At 33.4% G+C, this 21,166-nt stretch overlaps 1 protein-coding gene across 2 annotated transcripts in view; it reads left to right on the top strand.

The window, feature by feature from the left end:
• THSD4 (thrombospondin type 1 domain containing 4) overlaps positions 1–21,166 on the top strand; it is an 850,332-nt gene that overhangs the window by 385,176 nt on the left and 443,990 nt on the right. For both annotated transcript variants that reach the window (XM_031955286.1, XM_031955287.1), the window contains exon 7: positions 20,140–20,276. In XM_031955286.1, the coding sequence (XP_031811146.1) occupies positions 20,140–20,276 (137 nt within the window). The remainder of the gene's footprint in view (positions 1–20,139; positions 20,277–21,166) is intronic.

Here is a 21,166-nt window from a genome sequence, read left to right as displayed (position 1 = left end):
TAGAAAATAACAATTTGTAGATTTAAAAATAAAAGAGAACTTGGAAATCTTATAGTCCATTATTTTCGAACTAAGAGACATATTCAAGATCACAGAAGTAATAATAACTGCCAGACCTCGGAGTTAAAACTGACTCAAAATTCAGTGTTCTTTCCACTGTACCACCCAGCCTAACAAAGTGAATGCAGAAGACTTTCCAAGAAGAGGGTATGCCCATTTAATATACCAAAACATATATTCCTTTTTCTAGAAAACAGAGGTTGCTTCACTCTCCCTGTATCCCCAGCCTCAGATGGAAAAAGAGAAAAGAAATTATGAAATGTCTCCATTAGCAAAAGTGATCTGAAAGAGCTTCTCTCAATCCCAGATTCCTGGCCACCAATTTAAAGTGTCTTTTTCATTAGTTTATTGATGTGATTACTTGAAATATAAATCCTTTATGAGCTGGAGCCATCTTTTAGATGTCTTTTATAGATCTTAGCACATTGAAGTTACATTTTAAGGGTAGAATAATAAAGGAGAATAAAATGATGTCCTAAGGCAAACACTATGCATATTTAAACATACTCAAATCAGTGGGGATCTTAAAGTAGTTATGGAAATATGCCCCCCTATGCCTGGGGATAGAAACAAATTAGGATGAGTCTAATAGAATTTAGGCAAAAAGGCCCAGAGAAATCTATTGTATTTTTCTTGCTTATCCAGACAGTTTTTATTTGTTTTACATTCATGAGAAGCTGTGCTTTTAAGAAACTTTTGAGTATAAAGTGTTCCATATTGTCTCCCTCAGTGGGACTTTGTATCCTGAGGTCTCTCTCCAAGGTTTCCTCCTTCCTCCTGCACTCCCTCCCCCAACTTATACAACCTAAATGAATTTATCTTTAAAAGGTGAATCAGCTAATCAACTGATTGATTAAAAACTTGGCAGGATAGTAAATTTTTTCATGTGCTTTCCCTCCCCCCCCCCCCATATCAGAATCATTGCTAACTCTTCTGTCCAAGTAGTCTCTAATATATCATATACCCATCGAAGAACACTTCAAAGGTTAGTCATTCAGTCCATCTGTATATAAAACTGAAGAATGAATAAAAAACTACCATTCAACCAGTTTTATCTTGGAAGTGAACCATTATTTTTAAATTTCTTTTTTATATTTAATATCTTCCCTTGATATGATAATCCCAGGTCTTCACAGTTGAGACAATTCTTCCAAATGACTACCACTCATCTTTTCGACTTGAATTCTGTGAAATCAAAGATTCACAGGAGTTCTGTTGATTTTTGGAAAATGAAGTATTCACAATGTCATTTGAATGTCCAGCTTTCACCAAAGGTTTCTTTTTTCCCCTCCCTTTAAAAAATTCAGTATATGTGAATTTGAATAGCAAGCATCATTAAAAGTAGCATGGGTTAGAAGAACTGCAGTTAAGAAGTGAGCTGCTTTTTATGAGCTGCACATACTTTTTGGGGGCTTTATCCAGTCTTTTACCAAAAATCAAAAAACAAAACAAAACAGTTCCAGGCTGAGTTTTCAATTAAGACCTGGCATGATGAGCTCATGCTCTCCTTTGTATTACTATAACAAGAATATCCCTGCACTTTCTTTGAGAAGGAGCCCAAGCTGCTCAATTTGCTTTTCATGCCTCCACAAGGGACCCTCCATTTGTCATTTGTCCAAGCTCATGTTTTTTTTTCCTTTGGGGAAGGGAAATGCTTGTATGTGATTGTGATTTGGATGGATAGATTTATTTTTAAAACCCCCTTTGAGAGAGAAAAGGAAAGCTTGAGTTAGGGATTTCCCTCTCCCCCTCCTTTTTTCCATTCAACCCAAGTTGAATAAGGATGGCTGCATTCGTTTGGCAAATAGCAGCTGAGGAATCCACTCTTGACTCTCCAAAATATTCAGGCACATTTGTGGGATAACGTGAATGGACTGCTGAGAAGGCTTAAAGTACATGTATAGGAAACTGTGGGAGGCCTAAGAAAGCCACAGTCTGAGATGGCAGTAACTAGGCTGCCTCATGAAGGTGACCTTTTAGCTGGTGATTCTGATTTCTAATCCTGGCCCTGATAAAGGGCCATGATTTCCATTTTAAAGTAGAGCCATCTCTTTTCAGTTTGGACTACATGAAGCCCAATGGGTTTCCTTCCAATTGAGAAAATGACCCAAGAGGTAAAGCTTTGGGTTTTAGAAATCTCAGAGGCTTGACAGATAAGGCTCTTAATCTTTGCCTTTAGAAACAGACTCTCATAGTGTTTTGAATTCATTAATAGATTCCTATTTGTGCATGTGTAAATAGTTTGCTTTCTCTGGGCCTCTTCCAGGGACATCTTGATTTTTCTAGTTCCCTTAGTGTCTAGAACTATGTGTATTTGGTCTTAGTTTGTACAGAAACATGTAAATGAGAATGTAATTAATTCAATCCAATGAGTGTTGGAGTGGTCATCTTTGTGTTTAGCACTGTGGGAGATGCAAAATAACCACAAGGCAGGGGCCCCTCCTTCAAATGTGGGTAGGAAGACTGGAGTTACACATATGGCTGCATATTACTATATAAATGAAATAATAATTTATGCATCTCAAGGAGCTTGGTGATTAAGACCAAAGTTAGGTGTCAGAGCTAATTAGTGCACAAGAAATTCAGAGAAGAGAAAAATCACTTTAGATTAAATATTTGAGGGAAAAGATAAAATCTGAGGTAGATACTAAGGGAAGAATTTCTTTTTAATTAAATAAATTAAGTATAATTTAAAATATCAACACCGAATTTCAATATAATCGTGGGCAAGATGATACATTTCTCTAATCCCTGCTGTCAAGGAAGCTAAAATTGGTTGATTGATTGAGCACAAGTTTTAAGCAGTAGGGCAAAAGTGATTGAGTATCTACATTAAGTCTGAAATCATTATGGTGAACCTCTGAGAAGAGACCACCAGGATGCCTAAGGAGGGGGGTCAACTGATCCAAGATAGAATACAGCAAATTAAAGCTTCCTGCCTGATCAGTGCAGAGATCCTGGCTCAATAATAGATGTTCCAACCTAGGAAAAATAGGAAGATTCAGGCTCAATAAACAAAAAAGTATCATCATGATTTTCAGTCATATCTTCTAAAAATTCATCAAGATTCTTAATTTTTCTCATTTTCTTTTACATTTTTATGATATTGTATATGTTTCATTTCTTCATTTCTACTTTTTATTTTGAATTATTTAATCAATATCTTTGAAAATTTCTTTGTATTTTTCATACTTATCTGTCTTGATTGCATTATAGTATTTCATTTTGTATCTCATGTATTTAATTTATGTGTCTCAATTATTTTAACAATTCCATACTTTCTGGACATTTGGATTATTTGCTTTTTTTTTTCAACCAATCATGTATATAATATTCCTATGAAACCATTTGACTGGAATTCCAAAGGACTTGTGATGGAAAATGCCAAAGAGAACTATGGCAACTGAATGTAGATCAAAACATAGTATTTTCACCTTTTTGTTGTTGTTTTTTACTTATTTTTTTCTTTCCTCTTCTTATGCTTTTTCCCTTTTTGATCTGATTTTTCTTGCAAAGCATGATGAACATGGAAATATGTTTGGAAGAATTGCTTGTATTGGATTGCTTACTGTCTTGGGGAGAGGAGAGGAGACAAGAAAGGGAGAAAATTTGGAATACAAGGTTTTGCATGGATGAATGTTAAAAAAAATGTATTGTTATGTATTTGGAAGAAATAAAATACTATTTTGAAAAAGAAACTATTTGGTTAGATAGCTATTATTTATGTTTGTTCTCACTAATCACATATAATGTTCCTGTGAAAATCTTTGAAGAGATAGCTTTTAAAAAAAATTCAATAATGCTTTTTTGGGTATATTTTAAATATAAAAATGAAATTATTGGATGATAGTGCATGCTTATTTTATAACTTCTACTGTAAACTGCCAGATTGGTCCTGAAAATTTTGACACTTATAATTTCACTAGAAATTAATAAATGTACTTGTTCCTCAACATCCTTGACAACATTGAATTTATTTGATTTTAATTATCTTTGCTAATTTGATGGATTTAAGGTAATACCCCAAAACTATCATTTTTATTTTTAAGTTTTTTAATTTATGATAAAATAACATTTCTATAACATACCAAAACAATAAAAATATGATTGCATATGGCATTACAAATCTATTATATATAACTTGCTATTCCTTTAAAATATAAAAGTTTATTATGTAAATGTATTTTTTCTTTTTCTTCCCTCTCTGATATGGTTACCATCAGACAGCCACAATAACATACATACATATATGTATACATTATATATGTTAAATTATTTTATACATACTTCTATTTATCACTTCTTTCATATTTACCTTATAATCATTTTGGGTATTTAAAATCGTCAAACTGACTTAATTACTCAAAGTAGTTCTGAAAACAATAGTGATGTAAATTGAATTCTCTTCATTCTACTCTTTTTATTTTCATTATTATGTGTGTGAATCTATACATGTTTTTCGACAATCAACAAGCTCATAATTTCTTATGGCACAGTATTCCATCATATTTGTGTCATAAAAGGAATTTGGTCAAACTCTTTACCAATTTTTTCAAATTATAATATGGAGATTAGTTATTCCTTAAATGTTTGAAGGATAAATCCATCTGATCTGGATGATTTTTTTCCTTAGAGAGCTCATTGATGGCTTATTCAATTTCTCTAAGTTTGAGTTATTTAAGTATTCTATTTCCTTTTGTTAGTCTAGGCAATTTATAATTTTGTAAATGTTCTTCATTTCCCTTATATTATCAGGTTTACTGGCATATAATTGCTTTAATTTCATCTTCATTAATGGCACATTCACTTTTTTTGTTCTTGATACTAGTAATTTGGTTTTCTTTTTCTTTTTTAAAATAAAATCAAATTTTGGTTTTACTTATTTACTTTTTAAAAACTTTTAATTTTTTTCAATCTTTCCTTTGATTTTTTTAAGAATTTCTATTTTGGTGTGTAATTGGAGTTTTAAAATTTACTCTTTTTCTAGATTTTTTTTTTCAATTGTATGGTCATTTCATTGATCTGCTTTTTTCCCCTCTTTTAATTATTGCATTTAAAGGTATAAATTTTGCTCCCAATACTGCTTTGGCTGCATCCTACAAATTTTGGAATGTTATCTCATTGTTGGAACTGTTCCATAAATTATTTCTTTGGATGTGGATGGCATTTTCTATCATGAATCCTTTGGAGTTGTCCTGAATTGTTATATTGATGAAAAGAGCTAAGTTAACTATAAGTGATTGTTGCACAGTGTTACTGTTACACAATGTTTTTCTGGTTCTGCTCACTTCACTCAGTGTCTCTTTGTGTAAGTCTTTCCAGGTTTGTTTGTTTTTTTCCTGAAATCCACCTGCTTATCATTTCTTGTAGCACAATAGTATTACATTACATTCATATATTCTTCAATTGATAGGCATTACCTCAGTTTTCAATTTTTTTGCCACCATAAAAAAGAGGTGCCACAATTTTTTTTTTTGTATGTTGGTCCTTTTCCCTTTTTTGTGCTCTCTTTGGGATACAGACATAATAATGGTATTGCTGGATCAAAGAGCATACAGAGTTGGATTGCTCTTTGGATCTAGTTCCACACTGCTCTTTAGAATTGTTGGATCAGTTCACAACTCTACCAACAATGCATTAATATCCTAATTTCCATCTTCTTCAATATTTATCATTTTTCTTTTCTATCATATTAGCCAAGTGATATGTGAGGTGTTACCTCAGAATTGTTTTAATTTCATTTCTCTAATCAAAAGTGATTTAGAGCATTTCTTCATATAATTATAGACACTTTCATATCTTTTAGTCATTTGTCAACTGAGACTTGTAATCTTATAAATTTGACTTTGTCCTCTACATATTTGAGAAATGAGGCCTTTATCAAAATCACAGACTGTAAATATTGTTTCTCAGCTTTGTTTTCCTTCTTTTTAAAATTTAATTGTCTTTCATTGTTTCCAATTATATGTAATTGTATGTAAATTTAATTGTCTTCTATTGTTTCCAATTATATGTAAAGGCAATTTTTAACATTCCTATTTTTTGACATGTTTTCTGTTCCAGGCTTTTCTCCCTCCTTTCCTTCCCTCCCCAAGATGACAAGCAATGTGATATATATATATACACACACACACACACAATCAGGTAAAACATATTTCCACATTATACATATTGTGAAAAAAAATAAAAGGAAAAAACTCAAAGTAAAAATAGTATGCTTCAATTTGCATTCAGATTACATCACTTCTTTCCATGGCATTTTCCATCATGAGCCTTTTGGAATTGTCTTGAAACATATTGCTGAGAAGAGCTAAGTCAATCATAGTTGATCATTGCACAATATTAGTATTACAATATACTATATATATATTTTTTGATTCTGCTCAGTTCACTTAGCATAAGTTTGTGTAAAACTTTGCAGGTTTTTTCTGAAATCCACCTGTTCATCTTTTCTTATAACACAATAGCATCCATTACATTCATATTGTTCAGCCATTCCTCAATTGATGGGCATAACCTCAATTTCCAGGTTTTGTTTGGACAAAAATATTTAAATTTTCTATAATCAAAAATATCTATTTCATATTTCATAATATTCTCTATCTCTTGTTTAGTCATAATTCTTCCTTCTCCTTAAATTTGTCAGGTAAACTATTCATTGCTTGCCTAACTTGCTTATGATCTCATCCTTTATATCCAAATCACACAACCATTTTGATCTTATCTTTATATACAATGTAAGATGTTGATTGTTTATGCAATATTGTTTTCCATTTTTCCTGGCAGTTCTTGTCAAATAATAAATTCTTATTCCAGAAATTGGGATCTTTGTGCTTATCAAAACCTAGTTTACTACAATCATTTTCTACTGTGTGTTGTGTATCAAATAAGTCTATTCCACTATTGCACTGATCCACCACACTGTTTCTTAGTACCAGATAGTTCTGATATTTGCTTCTTGTAATGTTGTTTGAAATATGATACTGTTAGGCTACCTTCCTTTACATATTTTATTGATTCCTTTTACATTCTTGATCTTTTGTTCTTCCAGATGAATTTTGTTGTTATTTTTTTCTGTCTCTACAAAATAATTTTTGGTAGTTTTGTTCATACTGCACTGAGTAGAGGAATCAGCATAGAAACATTATTTTTATTATATTGACTTGGCCTATCAATAAGCAAGTGATGCTTTTCTAATTCTTTAGATCTGACTTTATTTGTGTGAAAAGTGATTTGTAACTGTATTCATATAGTTCTGGGTTTGTCTTGGCTAGTAGACTCCTAAGTGTTTTATATTGTCTACAATTATTTTCAATATAATTTCTTTTTCTGTTTCTTGCTGCTTGACTTTGTTGGTCATATATAAAATAGTTGGTTATTTATGTGAGTTTATTTTATATCCTGCAACTTTCCTAAAGTTATCATTTCAATACACTTATTAGTAATTGATTGACAAAGAATATGGAATTCTTTAATTATTTCATCACATCATTTGGAAAGAGTGATACTTTTGTTTCCTTGTTGCCTATTCTAATTCCTTCCCTTTCTTTTCTCTTAATTGCTGTAGCTAACATTTCGAGTACAATATTGAATAATAATGGTTGCGTCATCCTTATTTTAATCTCTGATTTTATTGGGAATGCTTCTAGCTTATTCTCATAACAGATAGTCCTTGCTGATGATTTAGATAGATATTACATATCATTTCATGACCAATTTGATTCATTCCTATGCTCTTTAGTTTATATCTATCTATCTACACATGTGTATGTGTATATAATGAATGGTAATTCTTTCTGGTTTGTGTCATAAAATGAATTTGATAGGACTGGTTCTTTGCCTATTTTTCCAGATAGTTTATAAGGTATTAGAATTTACATTTCCAAATGTTAGGCAGAATTTATATAAGCATCAGGCTACTATATCTACATGCTCCCTATCCTTGGAAATAATGCAGATAGTAAATGTTATTTCACAAAGCACTAGGGCAAATTATTCATTCATCCATTTCTTGATCAAATATTGGTTGCTTTCTATATACAAAACCAATCTGGCATAAGAGCAAGGCCCTTGATTTAGAAGACTTGGTTTCAATTCTTTACTCTTACCCTGATTGTGTAACCATGTATGTCATTTAATCTGAAATCCATTAGATGGGGGAAACCCAAATCGTAGGGTTCCTATAACAAAATTGCTTTATAAATCTTAAAGCATTAGAGAATTGAAAAATCCCTATCATCACAATGAGAGAAGTTAGAAAGTATATACATGAAGTCAGAATGGGAAAGAAGGTTCAATTCTCTGTCTTCTAAGAACTATAAATGCTATTTCCAGAAGTTGTACAAAAAAGTTGTTTGTTTAGACATTGTCAAAGTTGAAGACTTTAATGGCCAAGAGGATCCTTGAGAGTATTCAATATTTTCTATTCTTTAACATTTAACATGCAGTTCTTAAAGCCTAAATAATCACCTAGAGTAATTTTGATAGTTTTAAAGTTCCTTGATTTAGCCAGTTTCTCAGAATTCTTGACTGGAAAACTTGTGCACTCTCTCTGGATACTGCTACTGAATTAATATTTGTGGCCTTGACATGCCAGATTCCAAGCACAATGTGAAGCTCTTTTTCTTTGACAGCTTAGTTTTGGGCATATTGGATATTTTGTTTGAGACACTAAATGTATAGCATGATGGAAATGTTCAGGAAGCAATTGGAGATGTAGGAGAGAGGGCTGTGAATTATATGATCTCACCTAGGAATAAAATGTAGAGAGATATGAAAAAAGGGTAGGATTCATGTCAAAACTTTGGTGGCGGGGAGGAGAGGGACAGAAAAATGAATGATGATCTACTGAAGAAGCCTGAGAAAGGATAGCTGAGCACTTAGAATCTAGGGAAGGTAATATGTCTAGAGAGAAGTGCTAAAGGAAGATTAGTAATTACTGATAACTTTTGAAAAAGTATTTGAATAGATAGAGGGTTGCAGCTGGAAACCTGGTTATAAGGTGCTGTGGAGAGAATGGCTAATTAGAGAGTGAGTTAGTGAGTATTGATGTCTTTCTCTAGGAATCTGGACATCAGGAGAAAGAAAGAAATAAGACAATAGACTGATCATGACATTGAGAAGAGAAAGTCGAGGAAGAACAGTAAATCAGGGAAAAATAAACGTATTGCCAAACAGTAGTAAGGGTCTGAAATTAGATAGCATGAACTCATTCAGGTTTAAGATTGGGTCATAGTAGACTCTATTTGAATATCTTTATTGCTTCTTCTGTCACTATTCAGAATATAAATCAATCAATAAATATTTAAAAAGGGTCTATCATCTTCTAGGCACTGTGCTAAGAACTGGGGATACATGTACAAAAAATGAAATAATTCCTACTTACAATAAACTTACATTTTAATAAAGCATCTAGTCTAATAAGGGAGATGATGAATTCACATAAAATATATTCCACATAAAAATTGTTTATACACAACATACATACACATATATACATACAGACATACATAAAAGTAAGTAAATACCAGGTAGTTTGGAATGAAAGGCAGTATCAGCTGAAGGGATTGGGAAAGGCTTTATGACAAGATGGTGCTTGACCTTCATTTTAAAGGAATTGAGGAATTACATAAGGTAGAGATAAAGAAGGGTAAGATAGTAGAATACACTCCAGGAATAAGAGACAGTAGGGGTGACCTTAAGTTGAGGACTAGTTGGATATGAATAAGAGAGGGACAAAGGAGAAAAGCATTAAAGATTGGAGACCAGTGTTTAATTGAACTGATTATTTTTGGGTCAGGGCTTTGAAAGATGGAAAATTAGGTCAGAAATATTAAAAGCAGTTTTATGAGAAGATTATTCTGTTGCCTCTGTATAGGCAGGAAGGGGTGAAGTAGAGTGGGGAAGGAAAAAAGGGATGTGAAAATAGAAAGAGGGGGGTTAAATTTAGGGAATTCCCTATGATGCTGTTGTAGTAATCCAGATATGTGCTAATGAGGACCTAAACTGGAGTGCTGGAAACAGGTGCACCCTGAACCTTCATTCATCCTAGATAACCAGGACATCAGAGAGGTATGTCATGACATACAAAACAATTGGATTTGAGTAAGGGAAGTTCCGGAATGAAGGACACCCAATAACAATAGCAAGAATATAAGGAATGATGGAAAGGTTTCCATCATGGAGCCTAGAAAAACAGTGATGCTATTGATAGACATAGCATTTTTTCTTGAGAAAATTGAAATGTTCCCTAAAAATACACATCAAAGTTGACAGTCAGCTAGATGGCACATTGAATAGAGTTCTGGACCTGTAATTAGGAAGACCTAATCTCAAATACCAGAATATTATGTGACTTCAGGCAAGTCACTTAATTTCTGTTTGCCTTAGTTTTTTCTATTGTAAAATGGGGATAAATAGCAGCTCTTACTTTGAAGGATTTTGCAAAGATCAAATGAGGTTATATTAGTAAAGTGCTTAGCATAGTGCCTGGCACAGTAGGAGCTTAATAAATGTTTGTTCTTTTCTTTCCCCCATTAATTCGTTGTATTCCTAGTAACCAGTGTGCTTAGTTTACAGCAGATATTTCTTAATAAATATTTGAGTTTAATTGAACTCAAAAATTTTCCTCTTAAGTAAACAGTAATCATCTGCCCTTCCCCAAAGTTATGCTAGATGGAAAGTTTCCATAGCAATTTGTACGACAAATCACTTAGCCTCTCTAGGCTATGATCCTTTAATATATCTGTAAATGAGGGGTTTAGATTAGATGGATTCTAAAGTCTAAATCAATGATCCTTTTAAATAAAAAAAAATCTAATTTTATTGTGAATATATTGGTGTTGGTCAATAGTAGAGAATTTTGGAAAATGCTTATGTGACTTCTATTTTCCCTATATCCTCCAGATTTGCTTTTCATAGTTGGAAATGTTGTAAATAATTTGTAGTTTCCAAAGTTTGGGGATAATAGTAATTATTTGTATTTATAAGGGTTGATAATCACCTTATAAGTATTAACTTAATTTATACTTACAACAAACCTAGGAGATGTTATTCCCATTTTACAAATGAGGAAAATGAATCAAGAGAGAGGTTAAATGAATTATCCAGGATTACACAAATAGCGTCTGAGGTAGAATTTGGATTCATCTCTTTATGATGTCAAGTTCAGTTCTTTATCCTTTGCATTGACTAGCTGTAGGATGAAGTTGTAAAAAGCAAGGAGAGTTTGGGGTCATTGATTTCAGGAAAAAAATTATGAAGAAAGGAGGAAAATATTTTATCTTCTCCCCTTTTATCTCTCATCATAGGAACATAGACCCTAGATCTCAAAAACACTCCAGCTTACTATTTATTGAATCTCTTTGACCATAAAGTCTGGCTGCAGAGAATATGATGCCTGGGCCTGACTAATCTGAATTTTTGTTACTGTATCTTTTCATTCTGTAAATTCAATTGAATAATTGCTTATTGATTGGCAGTATAAATGCCACTCAAAATCATCTCATTTAAATCTGATATAGCTAATGTGTCATGTGACTTGCAAACCTTAAAGTATTAGAAAATTCTAATGATTACATTGGTGGCTAATAAATGCTTACTAATGAATTGATTTGCTTTAGGTAGCCAGCCTTAAATATATATGTTTGTTCTTTCAAGCAAGAGAGTTCTGAGATAGTTTTGTTGATCTTCTTTCTTTGTCTAGACACAATAGCTTCCTTTAGAAGTATTATATAGTAAATTCTCACTTAGCATATGTTGCTTATGACTGAAGTGGTCTTCATAAGATATTTTTCCTGATAATTGAAGCTTGCCTTTTCAAGTACCAAACATTCCTTCACCAGTCCCATTTTATACTTTTTCTCAAATAATTTATGGATTGCACTTCTTTTATGTATTTTGGAGTGGGAGCAGAGGTCTCAAACTGTGATTTCACCAATATATTCACAATATATTCACTAATATATTCACAATAAAATGTGAATAAAAAGTGTGGAAATTTCCTTTAACAATTCAGATCAGCTCTGTATGGCACGGATATTTGTGGCAGCCCTCTTTGTAGTGGCCAGAAACTGGAAATTGAATAGATGCCCATCAGTTGGAGAATGGCTGAATAAATTTTGGTATATGAATATTATGGAATATTATAGTTCGGTAAGAAATGACCAACAGGATGATTTTAGAAAGGCCTGGAGAGACTTATATGAACTGATGCTGAGTGAAATGAGCAGGGCCAGGAGATCATTATACACTTCAACAACAATACTATATGATGATCAATTCTGATGGACATGGCCCTCTTCAGCAATGAGATGAACCAAATCAGTTCCAATGGAGCATTAATGAATTAAACCAGCTATGCCCAGCAAAAGAACTCTGGGAGATGACTAAAAACCATTACATAGAATTCCCAATCCCTATATTTTTGCCTGCCTACATTTTGGATTTCCTTCACAGGCTAATTGTACACTACTTCAGAGTCCAATTCTTTTTGTACAGCAAAATAACGGTTTGATCATGTATACTTATTGTGTATCTAATTTATACTTTAATATATTTAACATCTACTGGTCATCCTGCCATCTGGGGGAGAGGGTGGGGGAAAGGAGGGGAAAAATTGGAACAAAAGGTTTGGCAATTGTCAATGCTGTAAAATTACCCATGCATATAACTTGTAAATAAAAAGCTATGAAAAAAAAGTGCCTACTATATGCCAAAAAAAAAACCCAAAAAAACAACAATTCAGACCAGCAACTCATTTGTAACATCTAAGTTGCTCTGTGAAGAAACACATGGTAGTTATCTGGCCTTGGAGTCAAGAAGAATGGATTCAGATTAGCCTCTGACACATACCAGTTAGGTGACTGTGACAAAGCTGCTAAACCTCTATCGCTTCAAACCAATAGCCAATATTCAATAACCATTTATTTTAGTTATTTTTAGTCATGTTCAACTCTTTTTGACCTCATTTAGGATTTTCATGGCATGACTGATTTGTCATTTTCTTCACAGATGTGGAAACTGAGGCAAAAAAATTAAGTGACTTAATCATACAACTAGTATCTGAAGCTGGATTTGAATTCAAGCCTGGAACTTTATCCACTGTACCACCTAACTGCCCAAATATTTATTAAGCACCTACCATGTGTCAGATGCTGTGCTAAGGAAACAAGAAAAACACTGTTCTGGCCCTTAAGGAACTTACAATCTATTGGGGGAAGACAATACATAAAAGGAAGTTGAAAAGTATAAGTGGGGAGAGGAAAGGTGGAGTAGAGGATACCTTGCTCTGTGACATGATCTAGGATTTGAAATCTCTCAGAGAATCTTATGGAAAATGAAGAGTTTAGTTGGAAATTTGAAATCTATAAAGGAAAGCTTTGGGAGGAGTTTATTTTTCTGTCCTCCAGATCTCTTAACAGAGGGGAAGCTGTTGAGGGTGCTGAGGGATCAAATATCAAAGCAGTATCAACTGACAAAAACAACTTCTTAATAACTATAAAAAGAAAACCAAAAAATAGATAGTACATACATACTAAACATATTAAACTGCAAACTCCATTTTTGAGAATTTATTTTAAAAATATATATTAACTCTAACAAATATAAGGAGTGTGAGGGGGAAGGAAAGGGAATATAAAAATTTCTGTGCCTGAATAGTCAGGCATTGAGGCAGGAAAAAAATTTCCCAATGTGACTCTACACAAAGTTGAATTACCATTGGGAAAATAATTTCTCCATGCCCTGTAAGGTCTATATGCCTATAATATTTGTTGCTTATATTGGGGGATTAAGGAAAGATAGTTACAAACTGGAAATTTAATGATAGTTACCTTAGAGTTGGTTTATGAAAGGTGGAGAACTATGATGAGAATTTATGAAAATTACAAACAGCTGGTCAAGTAGTTAGTTGCTTGACTGTTTCTTTCCTGACTAAATCTTTTACTGTCATACTTTTCTTTGCTGGGGCATTTTAATATGGTGGACAATTGAACAATTAAATATGAGCTAACTTTAGAAGGTCTTATTTTTCTAACTGAGTAATGCCAAAGTGATTCAAATAGGTGATTTATTGTTGAGTTAGACATGAAATTGAACTGAATTTAGAGAATGTCTAAAGCTACCTGGTTGACAGGCTATTCAAAATATATTCAAAATAAAATTAAGATGTTTGCTTCCTTGTTTGTCCCCTTGTAATCTCTTTTTTCTTTGTATTTTTTTTACTATTATTGTTATTTTTATTTGCTCTAGTCCAAAGTTTCTGAAATAATGAATTATGACACAGTTTTACCTCCAACTGCAATTCCATCAGTATGTCCCTGACCATCCACAGACTCCTTGCTCTTTGAAATTTTGTGTTAATTGTGAGAACTGGCTTAAGCCTTTGAGGATCAATTGCAACAGGGGTAAAAAGTGTGGCCAATGATTTTCCTTTATAATTTGTTTTTGATAAACATGTTTTTGGATTGGGAGATATACAAGCTAAAGTGATGTATGCTAAATCAAAAAACTCTAGCAATTTTAAATACTGGAGACTATGACAGCCTCAGGGGGAGTTCTAGAATATAAGAAGTGCTGGGTTTCAGAAATGTGCACATACCCATCAACTTTGGGGGCAAATTGGGACATGTGTTATAAGAAGACTGAGATAGAGATGAAGTTATTTATTCAATAATCACATAGTTTACAGTTGTGATAAGCCTATAACCCAAATCTATTAGCCCCATTACTCAGTAATACCAGATTTGTAGAGTGCATACGTAATTCAGGTTTCAATACAAAGTCTCTAAAAGAGTAGTATATTTCAGACTTGTATATCATAGAACTGTAATCTCTTCTCTGTTCCAATTTCCTCATGTCTGTAAATGGGCAGGTTGCACAAAGTCAACAAAATTTTAAGTATAAAGATCAGAAGAAGAAATAAATCAAATAAATTATTTTAGAAAAAAATCTTTTAATGTACAGTTATGGTTTTTATGGTTTGGTTCACTATTCAATTCTATATTGTTTGTTGAATGTTAAATTTGTAAAAAAAATTTTTTTAGGAAAAAAAACAGTGGGTTGTGACCCCCATGTGAGTCACCATATGGTGTTACATAATTGAAGGTGGGGGCCACAAAGTTTAGCAACTGTAGAAGGTTTCTGAATTTTTTACATCCTATAATATCAACTATTTTGCTAAGATTTAAATTTTTATGTAAAATTGATTGCACACATCCATCTCATTAGAATGCAAATTTGCTTTCATCTTAAATAAATAATAAAATTATATGTGTACCAAAGAATTCTCTTAAAAAGAAATGTCTTTATTATTTGTTATCAGTAAATATTTTATTTGTATACTTGACATACTTTATATACTCAGGGTTGTACAAAAATTTCTGGGCAAGATTTCTTGAGTGGAAAAAAGCTTAAGACTTCCTACTCTAATCAATGCATGTAGAAGCGGGGATGGCACAGCACAAAGAGTAGCAGTAAGTCAGGAAGAACTGAATTCAGATTTGGCCCCAGACATTTACTATGTGACTCAAAGCAAGTCATTTAACCCTGTTTACTATCTTCACTTACTCATCTCTAAAATGAGCTTGAAAAAGAAGTGAAAAACTCATCCTGTATCTTTACCAAGAAACCCCAAATAGGGTCACAAAGGATCAGACATGACTGAAAAATATAGCAATGTACAAACACACACACACACACACACACACACACATGTACACACATACACATCTTCTGGGTTACTTTGCTGAAATTTTTAATACTTGTGGTAGTCTTCATATTTTTTAATTTCTTATAGCACAATAATATTCCATTACATTTGTATATCATAATTAATTCAACCATTCCTCAACTTTTGGACACCTATTTTTCTGTTTTCTTGAACAGAGGACATGGAATCTAATGAGGATTTTTCAGTGTAGTCTTTTCTTGAGGATTCAGCCTCATCAGCCTTGCCATACAACACAATAAAAGATATTTATAAAACTTGAGATTTACTTTTTTTCTGTGTCCCTCCTCCATATCAGACTATCAAGTGATCATTCCTTTTGCTGTCATTGTGCCTATTTTTAACAATCTCACTTTTCCCCTTCTAGTTTACTAGCTCTAATATTTGAGTAAAGAAAGTGAGAGCCAAGTTTAAGGTCTGCATAGTGAATAAGAGTTAGAAAGACACTGAGTGAGGGTCAAAGAAATAAAGTGCATGGTTTTAGTGCTGAGAATTTGTTATACTTTTTTCAAGAGTCCAGAAGCCTTTTTGGCTTCCTTCTGAGTCCATGCTTTTAGAAACTGCTAGGAGACTGACCTCTTGACAAATGATGTGTTGCTAGACTGATGTTTTGGTCTCTGCTCCTGAGAAGTTTCCTTCTCAGAAAAGGAACAAATTGAGTCTTAGAAATACACTCTCTCTTATTCTCTCTCCTCTTTGTCTAAAGGCATAAAAGTTGTAAAGACAACTTGAGTTATTATAGAAGCATATTCTGTACTTTGTTTCCCATAACTTTGCCCTGGAAAGTGTAGTCTGGTGGAAACAAGGTTAAATGATATTAGTCTGAGTTTAGTGTGAATCTGAGGATAAGCTCATTAACTATTACAAACTGGCAAGAAAACCAAATAAAAAGTACAAGAAAATGGAGGCTGAGCTCAGCAGTTTGCTTTGGCTAATGCTAAGTTACACAGTATAGCTAAGTGCCTCATACTATTTTGCCCTGTACTTCGGTTTCAGTAAAATCTAAAATGTGTTTTCCCTGAGCACCTTTTTTCCTCCCTTCGTTTAACCCCTGTATGTATTCCCAAGAAATTAAGTCCACATGTTTCTTATTCATTTACACTTAACTCATCAGAATGTTTCTGGTAAGCACTCTGCCACATCCAAGTTTTATGAGCTGCTTTTATGATCCTGCTTCCTTTGAACGAGAATGTCCTATATTGCTAACGAAAAAGGGAACTTGAGCCTGGAAGTTTGGATTTTGGTGCTAAACTTGGAATGAATTTGTGAAATTTGAATGGATTCTAAACTTAGCACAGATGTTGTTTTGTCCTCAGGGAAGAGCCTTCAGTATTTACTCCCACTGTTTCTCTTTTCTCTTACCTGATGTTTTCTCAGTAAAATTGGAGTAGGGACAGAAAGAGAAAGAGGTAATACTTTTAGAGTATCAGACTTTGGCCCATTGTAACCTTTGGCACTGTTTATGAGTCTAAATTTTGAGATTACTATGTAAATCATGGCCCAGTACCTCATGTGACCAGCTTTTGTAGACTTTTCTCCCAAACGATTGATTCTCTTTGGCTCATTTTGCCCATACCCAAATTGCTTCTGGGAAATTCCAGAATGTAGCCCTTGTCTAGGTTTCCATAGATTTGGTTAGAAATATATAAGATAACAGGGAATATTATTTGTGACACAACCTTGATTTTATGCCACAGGCAATGTAGAAATGACCAAAGTAGTTAACAAACCATAGCTAACAATTTCTTCTCTTCAACAAATCTTACATTTTTTCTAGATTTCTAGGATAACTCTGGTTTATATACCATCAAAAACTAGATAAACTTGAAATTGTCATAGAAGTAACCTATTGATATTCAGGTGAATCCTGCTTTCATCCAGTGACCTGTGCAACCTAAAGGGTTGGCTTAATACCAGAAATAAAAAGAAAGTTGTGTTTCCATGATGGTAATTTTCTTCTCATGATATCTACGCTTTCTGAATATCTCACAATAAAAGCAGAAAACAAAATCTGGAGTGGGGGTAGGGTTGCTCCTTTGTATTATGGCTCAGTCTTTTGTGTTCTTTCAGCTTGGGCTCCATATCTGAGAATTTTCTTTCCAAGAATTCTCTCTTCTGTCTGTACTCAACTAAATCTCATCTTTTCTTGAAATTTTCTTAGAAGGAAAACCTTGAGGCTGTCAAAATTTCAAATTGCTCAGGGAATTGTTCACAGAACTATCTTTTCAAGACCAAGGTTGGGAACATGCACAATAACCATATACCTTTCTCCCAAATAAAAGGTTGTACATCTGTGTAGGTTTAGTCCCTACATGAATCTCTTGTTCCAGGACCCAAGTCTACTCTTAGCTTTGTTGCCTGGAGTGTCTTATCCTCCCACCACCAAAGATCAAGTCTACAAATGAACTCTCCATTAGAGGCAGGATGGAGGGGCATGAGTCACAACAGTTAGAGTTTACCAATTCACTTTTGATTGTACCATAACCACCTCAGTCATTTAATCCCCAGTAAATGAATCATAAAGTAGTGTCTTCCTCATCAAGACATTAATGGGAATACTACATTCAATATCCCTCATTCCTCTCAAGCTAGTTAGTGACCATCTCTATATCCTTCATAGGATGATAGAAAGGTTCACTACCCTAAAAGCTTATGAGGTTAATTAGAGAATTTCCCTGATCAACCCACTTCTTTCACTTTCCTTAAAAAAGGGAAAATTCGAATACTGATTGATAGTAATGTTTATTTGATATCAGGGCTTTGCCTGCATTTGTTCCTTGAATTCCTTGAACAAATACTTATTTGCATACTTTCCTGAAAGTACAGTTTTGCAATTATCAAGGACACTATAAAGAAAAGTGTTTATGAGTGAAGGAGGTCAAGTAATTTTAAGTAATTGAGTTTTCCTTATCTGTTTTCTCCTCAAGTTTGAAGCTAGTTTTTGGTTCCTTCTTAATTTTCTTAGTCTTCTTACATTTTGATCCCTTCTATGAATTCTATAGTTCAGCTGACTGGACAACAATTCTTCTTTGTACAGGCCCTTCTCTTGTATCTCCATGCTTTTAGATTGGCTATCACTCAGGCTTTGAATGCTATCCATCTTTACTTCCCTTCTTTCATTGTAACAAATAATGCCTTTTTAATATCAGTATTTTTTATGATTCTGTATAAATTCAAATAATGGGAATTGACTTTTCTGAAAAATTTAAATCGTTGGTTAATCAGAAGACAGTGGGAATGAATAGACAGATGCATATTAACAATGAAAAATGTCATAGAAGTGGCAATCCATCAGCAAAATGTATTTTCAGGGAGAGAATATGAGGGGTAACTCATGGACAACTCATGTACTTCATTGGAACAATCAATTTTTTTAAGGTTTAATTTAATTTAATTTATTATATAAAGCTTTTTTACTTTCAAAATATATGCATAGATAGTTTTCAACATTCACTTTTGCAAAATCTTATGTTCCAAAATTTTTTCTCTCTCCCTTCCCCGCAAACCCCTTCCCTAGATGGCAAGTAATCCAATATGTATATGGATATTTGTGTAAAATGTAATATTCCTATAACTGGGTATATGTATGTGAATACACACACACACACACACACACACACACACACACACACATTTATATCAATATATCAACAAAAATGTTGAAAGATCTTCAATGACAACTTGTCCAAGATCATATACCATGTCTTCTAATTTAGTGGGTCTCTTGTATTCTAAGTAACTTAGGTAGATATGGTAGGAAAAGTTTAGGAACCAAAAAAAATTTGTACTAGATAATCTCTAAAGCCTCTTCCTAGATATTGTGATTTGGAGACTTACATGGTTATTTCTATCTGATTCTTATAAAAACAAATTTACAGAGATTTAGCTGCTTTTCTGTTATCTTTATAGAACCCATAAAACTCTGTGCTGTTTTCTGTTAGTTTGCTGAGATTATTTCTGAGTGTAAGAAAATGAATACATAAGTGTGAAACAAAGGAAACTATAAGAAAGGGGCTATACTAGGCAACATATGATGTCCTAATATTGTATAAGGGGGGCAAATTGAGATTGGCAATAATAATTATATTTGCAGACTTTTGTATGACCTTAGAGGAGAATGTAGTATTAGTTTTGTTGTTTCCTCAAAACATGTGTGCACACGCACACATACAGTTAATCTCTTGATCTTTAAAAAAAAATAGTATGATGAATCATGCCCATAAAAAATGGGAGTATAACTTCTATCTATAGTAGAACTATATAGTACCTATATAGTAGAACAACTATAGTACCTATAATACTACCTGATTGGGCTCCAAGAACTGACCATTTGTGGATTTTTTTTTCCATAGTACGGGGAAATCAAAAGTGTGAGCTGAACTGTCAAGCAATGGGCTATCGATTCTACGTGAGACAGGCTGAAAAAGTCATTGATGGCACACCTTGTGACCAGAATGGCACATCCATCTGTGTATCAGGCCAATGCAAGGTAAGTGCCTGCATCATCAGATTTGAGAAGGAAATCATCTTGGGTTCTGGCTTCTCTGTTCTCTGTTCAAGATCATCTATTGATGATCTTGAGTTGCTACAAGTTGGAGCTTTAGCCTCTCTTGAACTAGATAGATTCTTCTCTTGCTGTGGGACATTGCAGGGTAAAGAAGGAAGCTTTTATTCTGTGCCTTTAACCGATTTCAAGATTTTTGGCTTAGGAGTGGCCCAAGTCTCTCCAGAGCTTCTACCTTTCTAATGTTGGTTTCATGTTTTCTGAGCCCAGTGGAAGTGGAAAAATGTCTACTGCACAGTCACTTACTCCTTTCATTGAAGCTGTTATTACACAGAAGACAATTCCTCTTTAAGCATGACTAATGGGTAAAATAGTTAACGGTTTGGTAAATAGGTTTTGAACATCTAGCATTGTCACTCTTTCCATCTATCTATCTATCTATTTATTATTAAAGCTTTTTATTTACAAAACATATGCATGGGTAATTTTTCAACACTGACCCTTGAAAAACCTTGTGTTCCAAATTTTTTCCTCCTTTCCCCCATCTCCTCCCCTAGATGGCAGGTAGTCCAATACATTAAATATGTTAAAATATATTTTAAATGCAATATATGTATAATATATTTATACAGTTATCTTGCTGCAAAAGAAAAATCAGATCAAGAAGGAAGAAAAAAAACGGGAAACAAAATAAAATGCAAGCAAACAACAACAGAGAGAGTGAGAATGCTATGTTGTGGTCCACACTCACTTCCCACTGTCCTCTGGGTGCTGATGGCTCTCTTCATCACTGAACAAGTGGCAATGGTTTGAATCATCTCATTGTTGAAGAGAGCCAGGTCTGTCAGAATTGATCATTGTATATAGTCTTATAT

Source organism: Sarcophilus harrisii, chromosome 2 (assembly GCF_902635505.1).
Source record: "Sarcophilus harrisii chromosome 2, mSarHar1.11, whole genome shotgun sequence".
In the NCBI taxonomy this organism is placed as follows: Eukaryota; Metazoa; Chordata; class Mammalia; order Dasyuromorphia; family Dasyuridae; genus Sarcophilus; species Sarcophilus harrisii.
The sequence above is the reverse complement of the archived record's forward strand: the minus strand, read 5'-3'. Positions and strand labels throughout refer to the sequence as shown.